Genomic DNA, 21,080 nt, shown 5'->3' on the forward strand with positions numbered 1-21,080 from the left:
AAAGTGAAAAGAATCAAACTACCATTGGGAAAATCCAAATGTAGTCACTATAACGTATTAATTGCCAAACTTATGATTTTTTATCTAAATTAAATTATGTACCCATTTATTTTTTAAAAACAGCCTTCAAATTTTATTGCTTTTAGGTCTTGGTCATTACTTCTATGACCTGATATACTTGTGTCAGGAATATTGACCAATTGGCACCTATTCTCTTTTAAAGGTAGAAAAAAGGATGACTATTATATTGTAATACTTTGTTCTCTCTCTCCTCCTCTTTCTATTTTTTTGTTTTTTGTTTTCGTTTTTGGATGGTTGGTGATTTGTTTGCTTCTCCTGGTTCCTGTTGATCAGTGGTGTTTGGCCAGTTTGTATTTTTCCAGACATCACTCCACGATGTTGTTGAGGTGTATGATGGGCCAACTCAGCAATCTTCTCTGTTATCTTCCCTCTCAGGATCCCATTCAGGTATCCTTTCATAGAACTGCCGTGCATCAGTTATTAATAAAAGACTGCCTTTGGTTAGTGTTGTAGTGAAAGTTGAGATTAATGTCGTCCATATTAGACATAAAGCAAACTGAAAATGAAATCACTTTTTTTAAAAAATAGAAACACAACTGATAGTAACTTAGAAGCTTGAGAAAAAATATAACCAAATATTTTCTGGGATTGTAATCAAGTAAATATGATATTTAATCACTTAGTCTGTGATGTTAAATGTAATATAAAGTATTGAAGGATTCTTTGAAGAATGAGGCAATATGTATCAAAATGTAATTAAAGCCTTCTGGTAAAAGGATTACAATTGAAGCTGAACCCAAAGAAAATATATTGTTAGCAACAGGATATTTTGAAGTAATTTGATAGAACATAAATTGATGTTTTAAAATGACAGTGTAATAATATAATTTATTAGGTTTACTGAATGAAAATTATTTATGATATCTTAGTGTTTGTTTTGTTGAGTAGGAGAATCACTTCCACTGAGTTCAGGTAATCACATCACAATTCGATTTACTTCAGTTGGACCAATAACAGCTAAGGGATTTCACTTTGTTTATCAAGGTAAGTGACCCTGTAGTCTAGAAGCACACTAAGGAATGATATCAATTTCCATGCTATGTTCAGAGTTATTGAATGTTGAGGAGCGATAAAGAGGTTTTTTTGTTTTGTTTTGTTTTGTTTTGTTTTGTTTAAAAGAATGCAGTTTTACCTTTCCCCACCCCATCACTAGAGCACTGCCACTTTGACCAAAGTCAAAAAGACCTATTGCTTTCATCATCATTCTCATCTTAAATGTCTGATTTTCCTACCTTCCAACATATTGTCTTCAAAACATCTATTTTGTTCTGACAATTCTTCACTCTACATTGGCTATTTTCCTCATAGTCTAGCACTCTCAATTAAAAATGTACAAGTTTCTGTGTTGATGTATAGAGACATGCCAAGGAAATCATCACTCCGTTCTAAACTTATCGTTTCTCATTCTCTCAGGAGAATTGAAACTTTTTCCATGGTTATTAAAGATATTTGCACAATTGGAAGTCTGCTTACACAGTTTTTTCTTGCCTTTTGTAGACAACCTTCCACATTATCATTAAACTAGAGCCATCATTTGAAATATTTCGTTGAAATTACGTATGATCATGCAGTAGTTCTTCTCAAGTGGATCTTGAACTTTATTCCTAAGAACTTTATAAGCATTTGTGATTGATATTCTTATTAAACCCTCTTATCTCATTTATCAGTGGCTATAATATTATACTATCTTATTTTTAATTGTACTTCCAGCTGTAAGCAGTTTGTGGTATTATGAATTCAAAAGGCACTGTAACAAATGAAGTTATGTTTACTCAAGTCACATAAGAGTGATTAATCTATTTGGAATTCATCATATTATTTTGGGGGCTGTTGTCAATCTCTTTAATCACACTTGTATGTGTTTTAAAAAGAAAAAACATCCTGTTATCATTCTATTTTACCAAAAGAACAAAAGGCACAATTGAAGGACATACCTACAAAGTCTAAAAACAATTTCAAATTTGATATTGTATAATTATTAAAATAAAAACTTTTTATTGTTGTTAATCTGTCTGACTCATATTCTGCTAAACTTGAATGTAGTTGTCTTCATTAATAACAAATATGTTTTGAAAACTAAGTTTGTGTACATGCTCTGAAATGAATAAAGTGTTGTGTTTACTTTTTTATAATCTATTCTTTTAAGAAAGAAATATTGAAAAAATTGTAAAATAATTTTGTGCGACCTGACACGTGTTTTTTAAAACTTGGTATCTCAAGTTCAAAAAGAAAAAAAAAAGAACCTTTCAGTTTTCATGCCGTAAATTGCAATATCTAAGTAAAATTACTGTTATATTTTTGGTAAAACAAAAAATAGGGAAAAACACATAGTTGATGTTGTTTAAAAGATCAAAAATAAAACTTTTCAAATAAAAAATCTTAATGATAATACCAATATTCCTTTTAAATTGTATTTTATTATGTATGAAATTTATAACATTTAGAAATGTATTCAGATTGTTAATTCAAGTTCTGACCAAAAAGTGAAGATTTCTTTAAAATCTGCTTAGTTACATTTTTAAATCAGTGTTTCTCTACCAAATGTGAAATTTAAATCAACATTTATTTCTACACAGCTGTTCCTAGAACAAGTTCTACACAATGCAGTTCTGTGCCTGAACCAAGATTCGGAAGAAGAATTGGCAATGAATTTGCTGTTGGCTCACTGGTTCTTTTTGAATGTAATCCAGGATATATTCTCCATGGATCCATAGCAATTCGATGTGATACAGTGCCCAATTCTTTGGCGCAATGGAATGATTCTTTACCTACCTGTATTGGTGAGTATGTAAATTTGTATGCTCTGTGATTGTACATATTTTATATCAAAATTATAGTTATCTTACATCTTTCAGCTTTCCAGTTTCAGATCTAATAATTATGCATTGATATTTAAAGAATTAATTTGGTACACTGCATATAAATATGAAAATTAAGTGGAGATTTGCTGCAATTGTCTTGGTGATGCAATAAATGAAAAAAAAATGTTTAGCTAACTAGTTTCCTCATTTATTTACTTATGTGAATGAAAATACATATATATATATCCAATAACACAGAATTCAATGTTACTAATATAAGATTATTAGGCACTATCTTTCACTGAAATAAATATCATTTTTTATTTTTAAAAGTTTATGCAAAGATTTCTGTGCCAATGTGTAAAGAATCACAGAAGCCAATTTTCCTAAAAATATTTTAATTTGTCATCAAAAGAATTAGAAAATATGCATTAGTAATAAACCTGTTTTTCTTTACTTTATTAGTTATACATATGTATAAAAAATGTAAAAGGTTTTCCCAGTCTTTTACTAATATAGGTGCTAACACTTTAAATAAGGAAAGCACATAGGGTTACCCAAAAATCTCATAGTTTCAAAGTTCATTTTTGTAATATTATTTCTTACATTTTTGAATAGAATATACACTGTTTAAAGATATGGATCTTTTAATAGTTTAAAATCTTATAGTATTTCAGGATCATTTTAATGAATTTTGATTCTTGTAGCATTCCATAGACATAGAAAAAGTAGAAGTTTGGGAAGTTGGTCCCTTCTCTGTCCCAAGAGCGTATCTGGAAATTATTTTTTTTAATTACATAGTATTAAATTCAAGGAAGAGTGGTAAACTTACTCACAGGTTAAGAAATAGTTCTAATGTCTTGAGTTCTTTTTCATTAAAGATTTACTGCTGTGTAATTTGGAAAAGAAGATTTTTAAAATAAAAGATAAGCAGAATTTTGTTTTTATTTTTGTCTTATTTTAATAAGCTCAATTATCCACTCTTCATAGAGATGACATGAGCATTTATATGATATAATATAAACACACATAATATACACACTTATAAATATGTAAAGTTACTTTTTGATAACACATTTTGCCGTACCTGAAAAAAAATACACGTGCCAATAGTTTTTATTTTTAACTTTTTAAAATTTTGTTCATAGTAATTAGTTCATAGGTCATTAGAATAAAGTATGTTCTTAAATTGAGAAATGATATAGAAGGTACACTCATTTCTATTGAGAAGAGAGTTAAGATAAAGTCTGTTGATATGCATCAATAAGACATGTAATTTGTATAGAATATATCAACTCTAATTAGGTTAAAATATTTTTTTTTACCATTCAAATTAGTACATTATTAACAATTATGCAACGATAATGGTATAAACTGGGGCTGTAATAAATAAAAAGGAGGGATAGATAGTCACTTGATTTCTCTAGGAACTTGATATCAATGCTCCCCCAAAACAGATAAACCTCGCATATTTCACAGGGTATTTATTTCTTTCAACAGATATATTAGTTCTTCCCACTATGATAAATAGAATATAAGCTATTCTTGTATTATTCTATCATTTTTTGAAAGATCATCTACGATAAGTAATTCAAAACACTGGAAGACTATAAATGACTCTTCGACTTCCTCATCTTTTAGCTAAATAACTACAATTTCTGATATGATTACCATTTATTTAATGCCTACTATTTGCCAGTATTATGGTTTGAATATTTGTGTTGCCCCAAGATTCTTATGTCGAATCCTAATCCCTCATGGTGGTATTAAAAGGTAGCGTCTTTGGGATGTGATTTGGTCTTGATGATTCTACCCCCATGAATGAAATTACTGCCTTTATAAAAGAGGCCTGAAGGAACTTGTTCAGCCTTTTGCCACATGATGACACAACTGTCTATAAAGCAGAGTGAGCCCTTATCAGACACTAAATCTGTTGGCGACTTGGTGTTGTACCTTCTTTCCTTCTCTAGAAGAAATAAATTTCTACAACATATGAATTGTTTATAGATTACCCAACTAAGGTGTTTTGTTTAGCAGCCTGAACAGTCTCAGACAGCCCTGTCCCATGCTAAGTAATTTAAATACATATTTAATTTAATTCTCGATCAAACCTGGGGAGTAGTTACTCTCAAGATTTACAGATGAATAAACTGGATCACAGAGAGGTAAAACAGTTCTTTTTTAAAATGGCATAGCATAGTAAGAGGTGGAACGAAGCAGGATTTAAAAGTAAATTTTTCTAACTTCAAACCCAAAACTAATTGACATAGTACTGTCTCTCTTTATGTTCTGAATTATAACCTATTTCTTTCCCAATTACATATCTGCATTTTATTTATCATTCAGTATTTCTGACCTTATTAAAATACATATTTGACAATCAAAAAGTATAGGAGATAAACCAACTGGACTTGATATTTCTCCTGTTTTGTGCCGACATAGAGTTAGGGTTAATGGAACACAGAGATCTTCCCCTTAAGTACTTATAGTCTCATAAAGATAAAAAAGATAATATTCTTCTTTCTGACCACAATATATGTTTAACTTCACACTCTTATAAAATAGTAATAAATAAATTATCCTCAACTAGAGGAATCATGAACTGAAAGAAATATTTCTATATGTCTGTGCCAAAATTAGTCATGTAATATACATAAACTGGAAATTACATTGCTTTAAATCAGTTTAATAATTGAAGACAGACACGATAATAATAAATCTCTTCAGACCCACAACAGATTTTTAAATGTTTCTCTATAAATATCAAGAATCAATCATAATTTCTGCCTCACTTTTCTCTGTAATTATTTACATAATTTCTGTGTTGCTTTTAGTTTATGTAGGTTTTGGTAGAAAATATAAATGCTATATAGTAGAAGGTAATTAGATAAGTAGTCATCTCCATTTAGTTTCATATAATGATGAAAATTCCTTGAATTTAATCATTTATTATAAAACCGGTATTATGATGACATGAATATTTATTAACTAGCTCGTTAGTCCTTAAATATCATGGAAAAATTAATCTTTTCCTATATTTTGAGTGTTCAGAGAACCTACATATGCCAAGAACCGAAATTTATATTTGTGAATTACTCCTTAAAGGTTTTGTTTGTATATTTATCATGTTAATGTTCTAATTAATAGGGAAACATTAAAAAATCATGTAAAATTAGTAAATTCCTCACAGCTGTGAATTGTAGCAATTTCTCCACGTTAGGGTTAATTTAGTCTTGGTAAATGTCTTGGGCTTTGACCTTAAGACTGAATTGAGTTGAGTTACTACAAGATCTTGGAAAATTTACATAATCTCTTTGATATTCAATTCCCATACCAATATAATGGGAAATTAAGAGAACTTCCTCATAGGTTCATTGTGGCTATAAAATGATTAAAAGCCTTGAAAAAGTTCCTAGACCCTAGTAAGTACTAAAAAAAAAAAGGCGTTTTAATTTTTGCCAGCTCTCCACCACAGAAACAGGAGAGAAGACTCCAATTCTAAAAGTATTAGATACAGAATATGAGACAATATGCAGTGCTGGTAAAGTATTCAGTATTATTGATTTTTATTTGTTGACATTTTGTTTTAGTAATACCTGAAAGTTTTCTGTATGTAAAATTTGTCTTCCACTGAAGAGTTTTGCATCTTGGGAAAGGCTGAAAGCTTTACCCTCTATCATTCTTTCCAATGCTAATAATTTAGGATTCCTTAAATGCAATAATTTAATTTGCACTTAAAAATTCTTTAAAAAGTTCTGGGGAAATGTGTTTATTATATTGAGAATAATAGTAATTACTTATTTCAATACGGTGTTTGGTGGACTATAAAATTTCTCTTCACCAGTTGATGCATTTAAAGTGAAATGATTGAAGAGGAGTATACATAAAACGATAAACATATATTCATGATCTGGTTTGTTTTCATGGTTTGCAAGGTTGTTTAACATAAAATAAAAATAAAGTTAAAATTAAAATAATGATTACTACAATTTTAAGTGGCCTTGAAGTTATATATTTAATCAATCTTGCACTCTGCTTTGTCTTCTGACCCTGAAAAACTCAAAGATTGCATCATCCAAAGAAACGTATTTTCTTATGTCCATGAATGTATGAAGATAAGATGGAGTTCAAAAGAAAACAGTATATATAAAGGAGAAATGAGCTAAAATGGACCAATGGGTGGAAAAAGAAAGAATATTTTAGTGAGAAGAACAGGAAGTTAGAGAAGAAAAGGAATAATGATGAGATGGATAGTAATGAATAGTAAACTACAAATATTAAACCATAAACCATTTGTCTGAAGATGAAAATAGCCCCTATTTTACATGATTATTGCAAAGCTTTTTTCTTATGTCAAAAGTGTTAATACCTGTGTTTTTACCATCAGAAATAAAAATCTATGTAAATAAAAGAAAGGTTATGCTATCCAAGTGGGGATTTATCTCAGCAAGTACAGTAACTCACACCAGTATCTAAAGCCTGTGGAAGACTTCCAGACTGTTACCTAGTCTATGGCTGATATTCAGCTTTGGCAGTGAATGCTAACTTACTGTGCTCACTCTCTACTTTAAGGAAAAAAAGATGAGGTACTCCAAAGCTCATACAATTTCTCTGTCAGAGGCCGAGATGTCTGTCAGTCCCTGGGATTTTTGAGAAACCTGTCATGGCATTCATGGAGAATCTTTAAACATAGACTACCTTTTATTTTGCATTGGTTTGTGCCATAGTGTGAATGTCCATGTTCCCCCCAAATTCATATGTTAAAATCTTGCCCCTCAAGGTAAAGGTTATAGTAGGTGGATGCTTTGAGAGATGACTAATCAGATTAGTGTCCTTATATATGTGACCCCAGAGAGATCTCTCACTCCTTCCACCATGTGAAGATACAGCAAGAAGATAGCAGTCTGTGAACCAAGAAAAGGACCTTCAGCAGATACTGAATCTACCAGTGCCTTGATCTTGGACTTCCTAGCCTCTAGAATTGTCAGAAATAAATTTCTGTTGTTTATAAACCACTCAGACTATAGTATTTTGTCTAGCATCCCAAACAGAGTAAGACAGAAAATTGATACCAAGAGTGAGGTACTTTAATGGATAAAAAGAATGACTATATTTTATAGGATGAGTATACTAATTATCCTGACGTGATCATCACATACTGTACACAAGTATTCATATTCAACTTTGTACTCCACAAATATGTATAACCAATTATGTTTAAATTAAAAAAAAAAAAAGAGTGGGCTGCTACTGTAACAAATACCTAAAAATGTGGAAAAGGCTTTGGAACTGTGTAAAGGGTATAGGCTGAAAGAGTTTTGAGATGCATGCTAGAAAAAGCCTGCATTGTTGTGAAAGGACTTTAATGGACAATTCTGGTGAATACTTAGAATGGGAAGAGGAGAATATAGAGAAAACTTTCATCTTCTTAAAAATACCTAAGTGGTTGTGAGCAAAAATTTTGGTGGAAATATGGACAGTAAAGCCCATTCTGATGAGTTCTTAGAAATGAGGAACACATTGCTGTACAATGGAAGACAGACCATTCCTGTTATAAAGTGGCAAAAAGTTGACTGAACTGTGTTCATTTTCTAGATCTGAACTTGTGAGCAATGAAATTGAATATTTGGCTGAGGAAATAACTACGCCAAGTGTTACAGGTGCAGCTTAGTTTCTCTTGACTGCCTATAGTAAAATGTAGGAAGAAAGAAACAATTTAAAGATGAAATTGTTAATCAAAGAAAACAAAACTTAAAAATTTGAAAATTCTCAGCATATTTATATATATATATATATATATATATATAAGAGGGCCTGTTCAGTAGAGAACTTTAAGGGTGTGGCTAAGCAATGCTTGAAAGGAGATTGTTGTATATTGGCCATCTCAACAGGACCTAGAAGCTACTCATCAAGACAGTGGGGAGATTATTCAGCCATCTAAATAGAAGCCAGGACCTGTTGTCCCAGACAATGTTAGAGTAAAGAACCTGAATGCATTTCAGAAATCAATGCCTCTTTCATGACAACCCAAAGTGCAATGACCTTGGGTAGTAGATTTCAAAGAGAGGCCTCTGCTGCCCAGTACCATTTCACATCACAGGCTCTATTCCTTGCACTTTGTCACAGAGCTCCTTGGAAACCCAGGTATGGTTACTATGTGTCTGGTGTTATATGCACTGTGCCCAGCAAAGCTGTGGGAATGTGGTTGCCTACAGGCAGATTTTAAAGGATGCCCAGGAGAGCATCTCTGACCAGGTAGAGAATTGCCACAGGGGCAGAATCACTGCAGAGAGCCTTTATTAGGGCAAGGCCAAATGGAGCCGTAGGGGTGGACCTTGTCCCCTGACCCCATCCTAGTAGAGCCAACAGTGTGCAATTCTAGCCAGGGAGGACCACAGGCATGTAAGTTCAACCTGAGAGAGCTGTGCCAAAGCCATGGGGGTAGGTTACCAAGATCCTGGAGGGCCAAACCACTGCCCAGCAAAGGTCCAGCATCCAGTAGGTCCAGAAGACAGAACCTCCTCTGTAGTGTATCCAGAAGATGAGATCTCAACTCCCATTGGTGCAGAAGGCAGGGCAACAGCCCTAGTGTGCCTGGAGGACAGAGCATTGAGTCAAGGAAGATTATTCTTGAATCTTAAGGTTTTGGACTTGCTCAAGTCTTGTTACTCCTTTATCCTTTCTTATTCCTCTCTTTTGGAATGAGAATGGCTGTGTTATGCCTCCCAATATTTTATTTTGTAAGCATGGAACTTGTATGATTTCATAGTCTCACAGCTGGAGGGGAATATGCCTTAGGATGAGTCATGTCTTAAGTCTCACACATATCTGATTTAGATGATATTTATATGAGACTTTGAAATTTAGATTTTTCAGATGATGATGGAACAAATTAAGACTTTCAGGGCCATTAGGGTGGAATGAATATATTTTTGCACATGAGAAGGACATGAATTTTGGGACCAGAAGCAGAATGCTATGGTCCGAATGTTTGTGTCTGCCCCAAATTCACCAACCCTAACCCTAACCCCAAAAGGGTTGTATCAGATGACTTGTATTTCCAAACGATATCACATGAAAACAACACATTACTTTATATGATTTAAAAAAATACATTTCCTTTTAGAACAAGTGTAAATCCAAGGAGTTGATTATATAACAGAAGGACATATGGGGTCTGTTTGAGACAAGTATAGGAAAGTGATGACTTCAGATGACACTCAGAAGATAGGTCAGTGTAGTTTTACCATTTGGCCCAATTATTAATCTTTATATAGTTTGCATTTCTGTTTTTAAATATAAATATGTTTAACTACAAAATGTTCTGAATAGAAATGGTCATGTCCCAAAATATTAAAATAAGAGCTTGATGTCTTAAAGATTCAAATATGAGAGTCAGGCACACAGCTATCTGAGGTTGACATCAGAAGATTCTCTTTAATTTGTGTTCATATTCAACATCATGTAAAATATTATCTGCCTCAAGGCCTTTAAAGTTTCTGTTCCCTCTGATTGGAAAATTGGAACATGCATCCCTCAGATAATTTTTTTTTTCAAATTTCACTGTAATATTTTTGTTCTTGGTGTTTATTTATTGTACAATAAGCAAAGGTAATAGCAATAAAGAACTTTTTAAACAAAATTTTGTATTTTAACTTCTCAATATACATTGTAGACGATTTTCATGACCCTTTACCTGTTCTTCTTCCCCCCTCTCCCTCTCCCCTCCTCAGATAATCTTTTTGTCTTACTACATCACATAATTCAAGTCTCCCCTGATTATCTTCCTTAACCATCCTAAAATAATTTTCTGCCACCCATCCCCCATTCACTCTCTATACTGTTACACTAATTTTCTTTTATAGCAACCATCTACCGTATTATATATAGTTTTTAGTTTTTAAATTTCTCAATTTGTCTTAATCTGCCCCCTTTCCATTGCCACTATTTTGTTATACTTAACCAATAGAGGACCTGGAATATAATAGATGTTCAATAAGAATTTGTTTAATGAAAGAATTTTAGCAAATAGCTGTGATGATCTTCCAAGTATGTGTAGACATCTAACAGCTCTGGCCAATTTCCAGAGTACAAGGTCCATGTGTTTTCAATTTCAGTACTACACCACATGGTGATGCTTTTGTTTACTTTACTTGCTTAGACGGTGACAAATCTGAAATTTCAAACTCTTCTGAGATCTGTAGGAAAGATATGTAGGTAAAACACAAGCAATAGATTTACATATCAGGTGGGGATTTTTATTCTGAGAAAGAACAAACTCTCTATTTATACTTTAGAGTTTAGATATAATCTTTATCAATCTATTTACAGGATTTTATACATATTGTTTTTCTCTGCCTTCACAGTTCAATGTATGCTCAATTAAGAGCTTAAGCTAAGTGAGCAGGCAACTGAAACCAAGAGAATACTGCTTTTTACATTTCTAATGACTTCCATCTCAATTGTATTGTTTCAGTTTTACAGTTTTTATTATTGCTATCCACACTTTCATTTTGTTTTTCTGTCATAGTAAAACACAATAAAATGTTTAGTAATTTTGCACACACTGACCTACTGAAACTAAACTGTTTACTGAAAAGCAGGCCATTAGACATGATATGTGAGTTGTGCTTATATTTAAAATGGTCAAATACTAAATTAGGGCATACACAAATTTAAGCAACAAGTACATAAATGATATTTAGTAATTTGTGCAAAACTGTAACACCAAGGTATTCTTAGGTAAATTATAATAAAACATTATGACATCGTAATAAGAAAATTGGATTTGGAACAAAGGTAAAACTGAAAAATAAAACGTGCTAAAAACTGAGCTTTTATCTTCCAAGTTTGACCTTGTTACACTTTGTTACACACATTTCTTAGAGTTTTCAGTCCCTTAAACCCCCAGACTCTCTTCTCTCTGAGACTCTGTGGTTCAAATAACCCCCTGAAGCCTCTAATAGCTTTGACAATATATGGCCCCAGGGATAAGTAATTCTGTTAGTGGGAGGTCTTTTATGAAAACCCTTGAAGCGGCCACCTTCTCCCCTTAGGGAAAAAGTGTTTAATTAGCTGCTTATCACCCTTGTCCTCTAGAGACCCAGAAAGAATTACTTTTACTTGGAGTGTCTCCATGGCAACACCTGCCTATATTATCTTTTTTTTAAAGGGAGGAAAATTGAGAAGCGATATATAGGATCTCAACTTTCATTCATTGATTCATTTATTCATCCTTTCATCCATAAACAAGTTATTAAATAACATAATAAATAATTCTTGGCATTTGTATGAAGCACTATTAAGCATTATTTCATTTAATATTGACATCAACTCCTGTAGGTAGATAAAATTGGCTCTTTTACAAATAGTAAAACCTTTATGGTTTTGAGACAAAAACAGAATTACAATTTGAATTGTAAGCAGCTTAATTCTAAAGGCTGTTCTCTTAATCCCTATATTATAAGAGAGTTCTTCAAAAAGTTCAGGGAAAGATTCATATTTTCTTTATTCTATTTTTCCACAAACTTTATGAAGTACTCTTTTTTATTGGTTATGAATATTCATGAGATGCAAAGCTGATGGCCCCCCTCATGTCCTAGATGTAAAGGCCAGATCTATACTGGCAGCATTACCACAAATTGTGGTTGTACCCCATGTCCACCACCCAATCATCCCCAACCTCCCTTCTCCCCCCCCTTTCCTCCACTCCACTTTGTATCCCAAGGTATGTTCTTTAAGTCTGCAAGTCCAACACACCACTGTGGTCTTTCTTTCCTTTCTTCTTTCTCTCTTAACTCTCACTTATGAGTGAGTACATGTGATATTTATCCCTCTGTGCTTTGCTTATTTCACTCAATGTAAGTTTCTGCAAGCTCATCCATGTTGCTACAAATGGGAGAGTTTCATTCTTTTTTATAGCACAGTAGTATTCTGTGTTGTATATATACCACAGTTTCCTTATCCAATCATCCATCGATGGACATTCAGGTTGGTTCCATGTCTTGGCTATTGTAAACAGAGCTGTGATGAACATGGGAGTGCAGGTACCCCTTCGACATGATGATTTCCATTCCTCTGGGTATATACCCAGAAGTGGGATTGCTGGATCATATGGAAGATCTGTCTGTAGTTGTTTGAGAAATCTCCATACTGTTTTCCATAGTGGTTGTACTAATTTACAGTCCCACCAACAGTGCAGTAGCATTCTGGTCTCTCCATACTCTCACCAGCATTTATTATTCACTGTCTTTTTGATTATTTCATAATACTTATCCGAAAAGAAATTTATCACATATCTCTTGAAAAAGGATGCAAGTGTTAGGTTGAATAGTATATATACAAGTGAAACTTTTAAAACATTCAGTATGTGGTAGTGCATGGCTGGGAATATTATTATAGTATATTTTTCAGGTAAAAAAATAAAAATGGTTGCAGTAGAATTTGACAAAATAGTGTCTGCTTCTGAAAATACTGGGAGACAGGAACAATGCAGGAGTGATGAAGAGGTAACTAGTAGCCACAAGATATACACCCAGTCTTTCAACAATTTATTCAGAAAACATTTGTTGAGTGCTTACTAAGTATCGGACACTATTCTTGGTACTGGCAACATCATTTTGAATAAGAATATAAAATCCTTGCCCATATGGTGTTCACATTTCAGTAGAGGGAGACAAAACACATCAACAAATACAGTCCTTTCTTTTGGGTAGTGGTAAGTACTATGGGAAAAAAAGTAAGTAAGGGGTTGGGGTTAGAAGAAAATGTCCAGAGCATGCTGCTATTTTATACCTAAATGAAATGCATGAAGGGAAGAATGTGTAAGTCTTGGTGGTGAGCAAGTATATGGACTGTGAGGGAAGGCGAAATCATGACATGTTTAAGCCACAGAAAGAATCCCAGGTGTATGGAACACAGTGAATGATGGCAAAGAGTGATAGGAGATGAGTTCACGGAGGCAGAGCAGAGGCCAAGTCATATGGAGCATTGAAGTCCATGGTGAGTTTGAATTTTCTCAAAGTAGTGTAGAAATTCACTGAAGTGGGTAGTGATATGATCTTAATTAGTTTTTAAAAAATCACTGTAGTTAGTGTAAGGAGGGGTGAAGTAGAAACAATAAAACTGAATAGGAGCCTATTGCAGTAGTGGAGGGAAAAGATGATGATGATTTAGATAGGAAGATCATGGCCAACGCGATGAGAACTGGGAAGCTTTGGGAAATATTTTTAAGGTACAGTTAGCAGTGTTTACTGATAGATTGAAGGTAGACATAAATGTGAACTTGAATGTAAGAAAGAGAAATCAAGATGAATTTTAGATTTATGGCTTAAGAACTGGGTGAATGATGGTGACATTTACTGAGATGGAGGAAAGTATGGGTGGGGAAGAATATCAAAAGTATTGTTTTGGACATATTAATTTTGAGATACTTATGAGATATATTATTGCACAACAGGGCAGAAGTCATGGCTAGAGAGAAACATTTAATAGTCACAGTATATAGACTACATGGAAATGGATTTCATTACTGAGGGATGGTGATTAGGAAGAGAAAATGGCCTAGGAACAAGTCACAGTGTGTTTCAGCATTTAAAAGATTAGGAGGAGAATAAGCAATAAAAAAATAAAATAAAATAAAATAAATTATGAATGCAGCCAGAATAAAACCAGGAGAGTGTGGTGTCCTGATGGCCAAGCAAAGAAAAACTCAACAAGGATGAAGTGATCAACAGGGGAAGATAATTGCTCATAAGTTCAGTTAAATGCTAATTAAGAATTGACCGTGTCACAGCAGGAATACTCTCATAACTTCGACACAGTCATTTCAATAGAGTGGTGAGGACTGCTGGAATAGATGGAGGAGAGGAAAGAGGAAGAGGGGACAGCATGTCACCCTAGTAGCATGGAAGGAAGATATATAAAGCAAAGGGTCAAAGACTTTGAATCTTGGCATCACCCCTTGTAGCATTGCTCCAGACAAAAAGGTGACTATCACATCCTTTCAGCTTGAGTCTATTGGAAAAGACTAAGATATTAAAAAGAATATGAAAGAGCAGTGTAATAAAGTAGTACAGGAAAGCACTTGGTGCTGTGGGAAACGATGGGGCACTTAACATACAGGGAAATCAGTGAAAGGTTAAAGAGGTAACATTGAATGTCCATAGACAGGCAGGTAGGTGTTAGGTAAGAGAAGGACAAGCCAAGTGACAGCATTAAGAGAGCATATTAGTATAGTAGGGTGGACTGGGATGGGGGACTGGCGTTGTGAGGTATTGGGAAATTATAGTGTTAGGCAAGCCTGGAGGTAAAGTTAGAGGCTAATACAATTAACTGTATCTCTTCAGAATTAAAGCAGCAGAGAGATTTTTGAAGGATTTTCAGCACAGAAGTAACATGTCATATTTTAAGTTTAGAAAGATCATATCGAAAGTAATTTGAAGTATATAGTACATGGGAAATATACCAACCACAGGGAGGCTATTGATGTGATTAAGGTAATAACTCAGAAAAAAAAAAAAAAAAAAAAAAAAAAAAAAAAAAAAAAAAAAAAAAAAAAAAAAAAAAAAAAAAAAAAAAAAAAAAAAAAAAAAAAAAAAAAAAAAAAAAAAAAAAAAAAAAAAAAAAAAAAAAAAAAAAAAAAAAAAAAAAAAAACCCAACGAGGATGAGGTGGGGTAGTAGCAGTGAGGATGGAGAGGAAGAGCATCTGTACAATATTTTCTTTTGTCTCAAAATCAGCCCGTCACCAACCATGTTTTTTTTTCTATGGTTGGGATGAATCAGTGTACATTTCCTCCTTCATACCTGGCATGCTATGCTCAAATCATGCAAAACTGTTTTTTTTTTTTTAATGAGCTAAATTCTTTCTGGTCAGTTTAGCTGAATTTGTATATAACCAAAAAACATAGATGTATAAGAAAACAGAACAAAATAACTTTTTAAAAATACATTATCACACTATTTAAAAAGTTTGGGGCACTATTTTGAGTAAATACCCTGGGTTTTTGCACTTGGCTTTGGGAGTAGCAAAAAACTGTAATTCACTTTATTATAATTATTATGCACAGTGCCATTGGTTCCTGAAATAGCAAAAGGAAACATAATTTATTGACTTTCACTGTGTCCCAAGCAGTGTGCTAGCCCATTTTTGCACATCATACTCTCCCTCTGTTTTTCACAAAAGCCTTTCGGAAACAATGTCATTACCACTTCTGAGTTTCAGAGAGTGTAAGCAACATGTCCAAAGTCACACAGTATTTAAGAGTTGTGAATGATGTCATGCCCCAAATTGAACTGATTCTACTAGTGCTATAAGAATTTTGCTTTCAAATTAGCATTTTTTAAAGATGATAGAAGCCTTCATTGACTTCAGAGTAGGTCTACATATTTACTCTTTGTTGTAGTAGTTGTATTGGTAATAAGCAGACTGGCACCACATCAAGTATCTTCCTTCCCCTGAAGAACGTGGACTCTGGTGACAAGCTTCCAGGACTCAAATCCCTGTTCCATCTCTTACAAACTATGTGATCTTGGGCAAGATATTTAATCTCTTAATGACTCCTTTAACTCAGCTGTATAGTGGGGAGAATACTTATTCATGTCTCACTGGATTGTTGAGAGGCTTAAATTAGTTGAAATATATAAAGTACTTAGAAGAGTATCTGACATATAATAGGCTTTATATGAATGTTATAATCATAACATAGCTCTTATAATCATTACTCTTCAGAGGATGCATGAAAGAGAAAGTAGAAAATAATTTAAAATAATACTTCAAAAAATTCTATATCTAGATATAAACTATTTTAAGGCATTTATCAATGCAATTTTTAGTAATATAATAAAAATGATATGCTATTATTGAGTTAATTGTAATATGATTTTTAGATATGCCATTGTAAGGTCATCCATTAATGTTTTCTAATTATTTTTTTAAAGTTTTTGTGGTATAGAAAGATTTAATTATCATTGTTTTTATGAGTTTTACAAAGTAGTATGATTTGATTTTCTTTGCGAGTCTAGTGTCTGTCCAAGACGTTTTCTCTGACCTTTTCTAAATCCTTTGCATTAGAATTAACTCCCTCTCTTCGACTGCTTTACTTTTAGTGCCCTGTGGTGGAATTTTAACTAAGCGCAAAGGGACTATTTTGTCTCCAGGATACCCTGAGCCTTACGACAACAATCTGAATTGTGTATGGAAGATCACAGTGCCAGAGGGAGCTGGCATTCAAGTAAGGATATTTAAATGTTTCTTTTTTTCATTGTGTGTTTGATGTCAATCTTTTCAGAGATGACAGAATGAGCATTCTTCCTTAAAGTTTAGCAAGTAGTTTTGACTGACATGGTTGAATTTAATAGAAAGATATTTATTATTAATTTTTTCATCTGCAAGTAACAGAAAGGGAATTCAAGATGGTATAAGCAATACAAAAAAAAAAGGAACCCCCATGACATTGAATCTAGAGGTAAAATGATTCCATGGTTGTTTATTTCAGAGAAGGAGGTATGTCATTCCTGACCCAGGTTATGTTCATCGCTTTGTTCTGCCATTCTCAGTGTTTGCTTCAGTTCCTGAGCTTCCTTTCTCATGGTATTATGATGGCTGCAAAAGCTCTAGGCATAACAGCCTTACATAGCAATGGCTAATATTCAAAGTAGAATATTTCTATCTTATGTTCTTTTTCAATGGTTAAGAAGACTTTTCCATAAACCTGCCAGTAGACTTTTCCTCCTTTCTTATTGACCCAAGTTGCAATAATACCAGTTCCTAAACCATACACTGGGCAGTAGCAAAGACTTACTATGATTTGGCTCAAACAAATCAATACTAAGTACCTGAAGTAGACAAGGAGCTCAGCCTGCTTTGATGTACACCTTTCTCATTTAATTGAACTAAACCAGATCTCTGTTGGCTGGGAAGAGGGACGCTGTTCTTTAGGCAACCGATAGTGTCTATCATGTTATTTTAGCTGTGATTTTTTTTTTTTTTTGGAGGTATTTTATCAGTTACTCTGTTTTACAAAGAAATTGTTTTGGATGAACCGATGACATTTTACTGCTGAGTCAGTATATACTCTATGGAAGATAATTATGCTTCACAAAATATTTCACTGTCTAGCCTTTATAAAAATAACTTGATTACTTTTCCAATTATTTCATAAGTTTTTCCTTTAGAAACTTGAGACATATAACAATTATGGAAAAAAGTAGCCAGGACACCATGTGCAAAAACTGAAATTAGATAGAAGTGTAATTTTTGGTAAAAATAAAAAAAATTTTAAAAAGCTTCTGAATTTATCTTTATAATTTTTCAGAAAATTCAAAAAATTATTTGACAGGTGTCAAGAGTAAAATACATCAATAAATCAATGAGAAAACATGAAACCTACATTTTCCGATTTTTAAAGACATCAAAAGATTATAGATATATGCTTACATTCTGGCTAGCTTCTCTATAATTTTATGGTTAATTTATAAAATTTGGAGATAACTAGTTAATCCTATTTTACTATGATAGAAATAACAAGGATTTTATGATTGTCCATGTTCCAGGTTGTACAGAGGAACTGAAATGAGAGGATAACTTTAGAACTTTCATAGAAATTTTATCACATTATCTGGTTATCATCTTCTGAAGGTTATCCTAGAGCATCTACATATTACCATCCGCTTATTCATTTCTATCACATCTTCAAATAACAAGTCTGCCATTTTTTTCTAGTTATCATTCTCCATTTTCTATGCATTGCAGTGTGGCTTCAGTACCCAGTACTCTACTTGACCCACTCTCACAGTGAGGATGTATGTGTAGTGAAATCCTCTGCAGTGTTCCTCTTGCTTGTTCTGCAGCAGCTCTCTATATTGCTGGTTTACTCCCCACTTTTCCACCTTTGCTCCTATGACACCAGTTTTTTACATTTGTAGCTTCTGCTTCTTCACTTCCTACATGATCTCCTCTTCCAAGTCAATCCACTGTTCAAATACTGTCTTAGTAGTGTCTGAGGGTTTCTGTACCATTCTCTCAGTCACCTTGTTTCCTTCCATGGCTTCAGCTACTATTATGTGCTGGTGATGCCCAGGACCTGAACTGTAATAGACAATCAGAAAACATTCATTTGGAAGAAAGGCTGGATAAGTGATCTCCAGGTCTAAATATCTAACTCACACTTCTCATCTACATTGCACAATATGTATCCAACTACCCACGAGATATTTTCGGCTAAAATTCTTGCTGACACTCAACCTGTCAAATTTAATCTCCCTAAAACTGACATCATGAATTTTTCTTAGAATTATAGATATTTTCCAATGTTCTCTGTGTCAGAACAACCCCCTATTCGGCTAAAATTCTTGCTGACACTCAACCTGTCAAATTTAATCTCCCTAAAACTGACATCACGAATTTTTCTTAGAATTACAGATATTTTCCAATGTTCTCTGTGTCAGAACAACCCCCTCATCCATTAAGTTGCATAAGCCAGAAATCTAGATTTCTCCTCTGCCACCTACTCCAAACAACAAAATATGTCAGGTCCATCTATCACAAATCTCTCAAATGAGTTCATTTCTCTCCATCCACGCTCATACCAAAAGTGTTTACCACTTTTACCACAATTTTGTTATTTTTAGTAAGAATAGTGCTGACCTCTGAATAGTGCTGATGTCAGAGTTGTACTGATGTCAGAATAGTGCTGATGTCAGGTGGCCATCATTTCTGTCCATTCTGTCTCATTCTCCTTCTATCTATTCCCTATAGGGCAGACAGAATAACTTTCTGAATATAAAAATTCAGTGCTATCACTTTTCTGCTTACAATACCTCAGTTTTTCCCCATCTTCTTACTTTCTTGACACAGTCAATTATGCCTTTGTGCTTTGTTCTCATTTCTTTCCTATTCTATTTACATAATTTCAGTCTTTTATAGAAGCCTGGCTTTCTCTTGCCACCAAACCTTCGTGCATGTTGTTCCCTCTCCATGATCTCTCTTTATTTGGCTTATTCTTATTCATCATTTCTGTCTTGAATGCATTTTGTATGGAAGACCTTTCATAAACTTGAAACAAGGTTAATTTCCTTGCTATACATTCTCGTAGTTTTCTGTAATTTTTTTTCTCATAACACTCATCATATTTTAATATTACTACCTAATTAAGCTCATGAGAGCAGTACCAAACCTGTCCTGGCAGCTAACAGAGTGCTGCTAGGTCTGTTAATATTTTAGAATGAATCAATGAATATCTCCAAAAGCAGTGGAGTTTTGACTGTTTTAGAGAGTTATCAATGGCATGATGAACTAGTAAGACATCTACAGAAAAACTATGTTGTATATAATTTTTTCTAGGCAAACTATCAAAAAATATATATATAAATCATGCTATAATGCCTTTCACTGAGAAGGCACTTTGTTTTCACTTCAGAAAACACAATTTGTTTAGCAGAGCATTTAGCACTTTTTATCAATCCCTTAAATGGATGCTAATTTTAGACATATCGCTAAATGACGGGAACTTACAACAAACACACACACGTAATATGGTTGTCCCTTAGTATACATGGGGGATTGTTTCCAAGACCTCCCGTGTATACCAAATTCTGCAGATGCTTAAGTCCTTGATATAAAATAGCATACTATTTGCGTATAGCCTATGCACATCTTCCTATATACTTTAAATCATATTTAGACTATTTAATACAATGTAAATGCTATGTAAATAGCTGTTATACTGAACTGTTTAGAGAATAAGGACAAGGAAAAAAGTTTGTTTAGTGCAGACACAGGGGTTTTTGTTTTGTATTGTTTTTATTTTTTCCCCAAATATTTTCGATCTGCAGTTGGTTGAATCCACAGATGGGGAACCCGTGGATACGGAGGGCTGACTGTATATGACTTACGTTTGAAAGTTCACTAACTTCACCTAAAAGCTACATGGCTAGGATACCAGGTTTAAGGCAATGTTTAATTTATTTTACTCTCTTGGGCTCTATATATATATGGGAATAAAGAAGTACATGGATATTCAATAAATTAAATATGAGACAAAACAGGATAGCCATTAGTGGAAAGAAGAGAAGAAGAAACATTTGAAATGCAGAAAAAATTACAACAATATAGAACGGTTGAGCATTCTTTGGAAACAACCTCAACAAATAGACTGATTTGTTATATTACATGAGTAGTTTGTGGGAAAGAGTTGATA

General features: G+C 33.3%; 1 protein-coding gene across 1 annotated transcript in view; it reads left to right on the forward strand.

The window, feature by feature from the left end:
* CSMD3 (CUB and Sushi multiple domains 3) overlaps positions 1-21,080 on the forward strand; it is a 181,752-nt gene that overhangs the window by 2,375 nt on the left and 158,297 nt on the right. The window contains exons 2-5 of the mRNA XM_008578674.1: positions 355-468; positions 970-1,065; positions 2,658-2,861; positions 16,990-17,114. Coding sequence (XP_008576896.1) covers positions 355-468; positions 970-1,065; positions 2,658-2,861; positions 16,990-17,114 — 539 coding nt within the window. The remainder of the gene's footprint in view (positions 1-354; positions 469-969; positions 1,066-2,657; positions 2,862-16,989; positions 17,115-21,080) is intronic.

This window comes from Galeopterus variegatus, unplaced genomic scaffold (genome assembly GCF_000696425.1).
Source record: "Galeopterus variegatus unplaced genomic scaffold, G_variegatus-3.0.2 Scaffold1739, whole genome shotgun sequence".
Classification (NCBI taxonomy): Eukaryota; Metazoa; Chordata; class Mammalia; order Dermoptera; family Cynocephalidae; genus Galeopterus; species Galeopterus variegatus.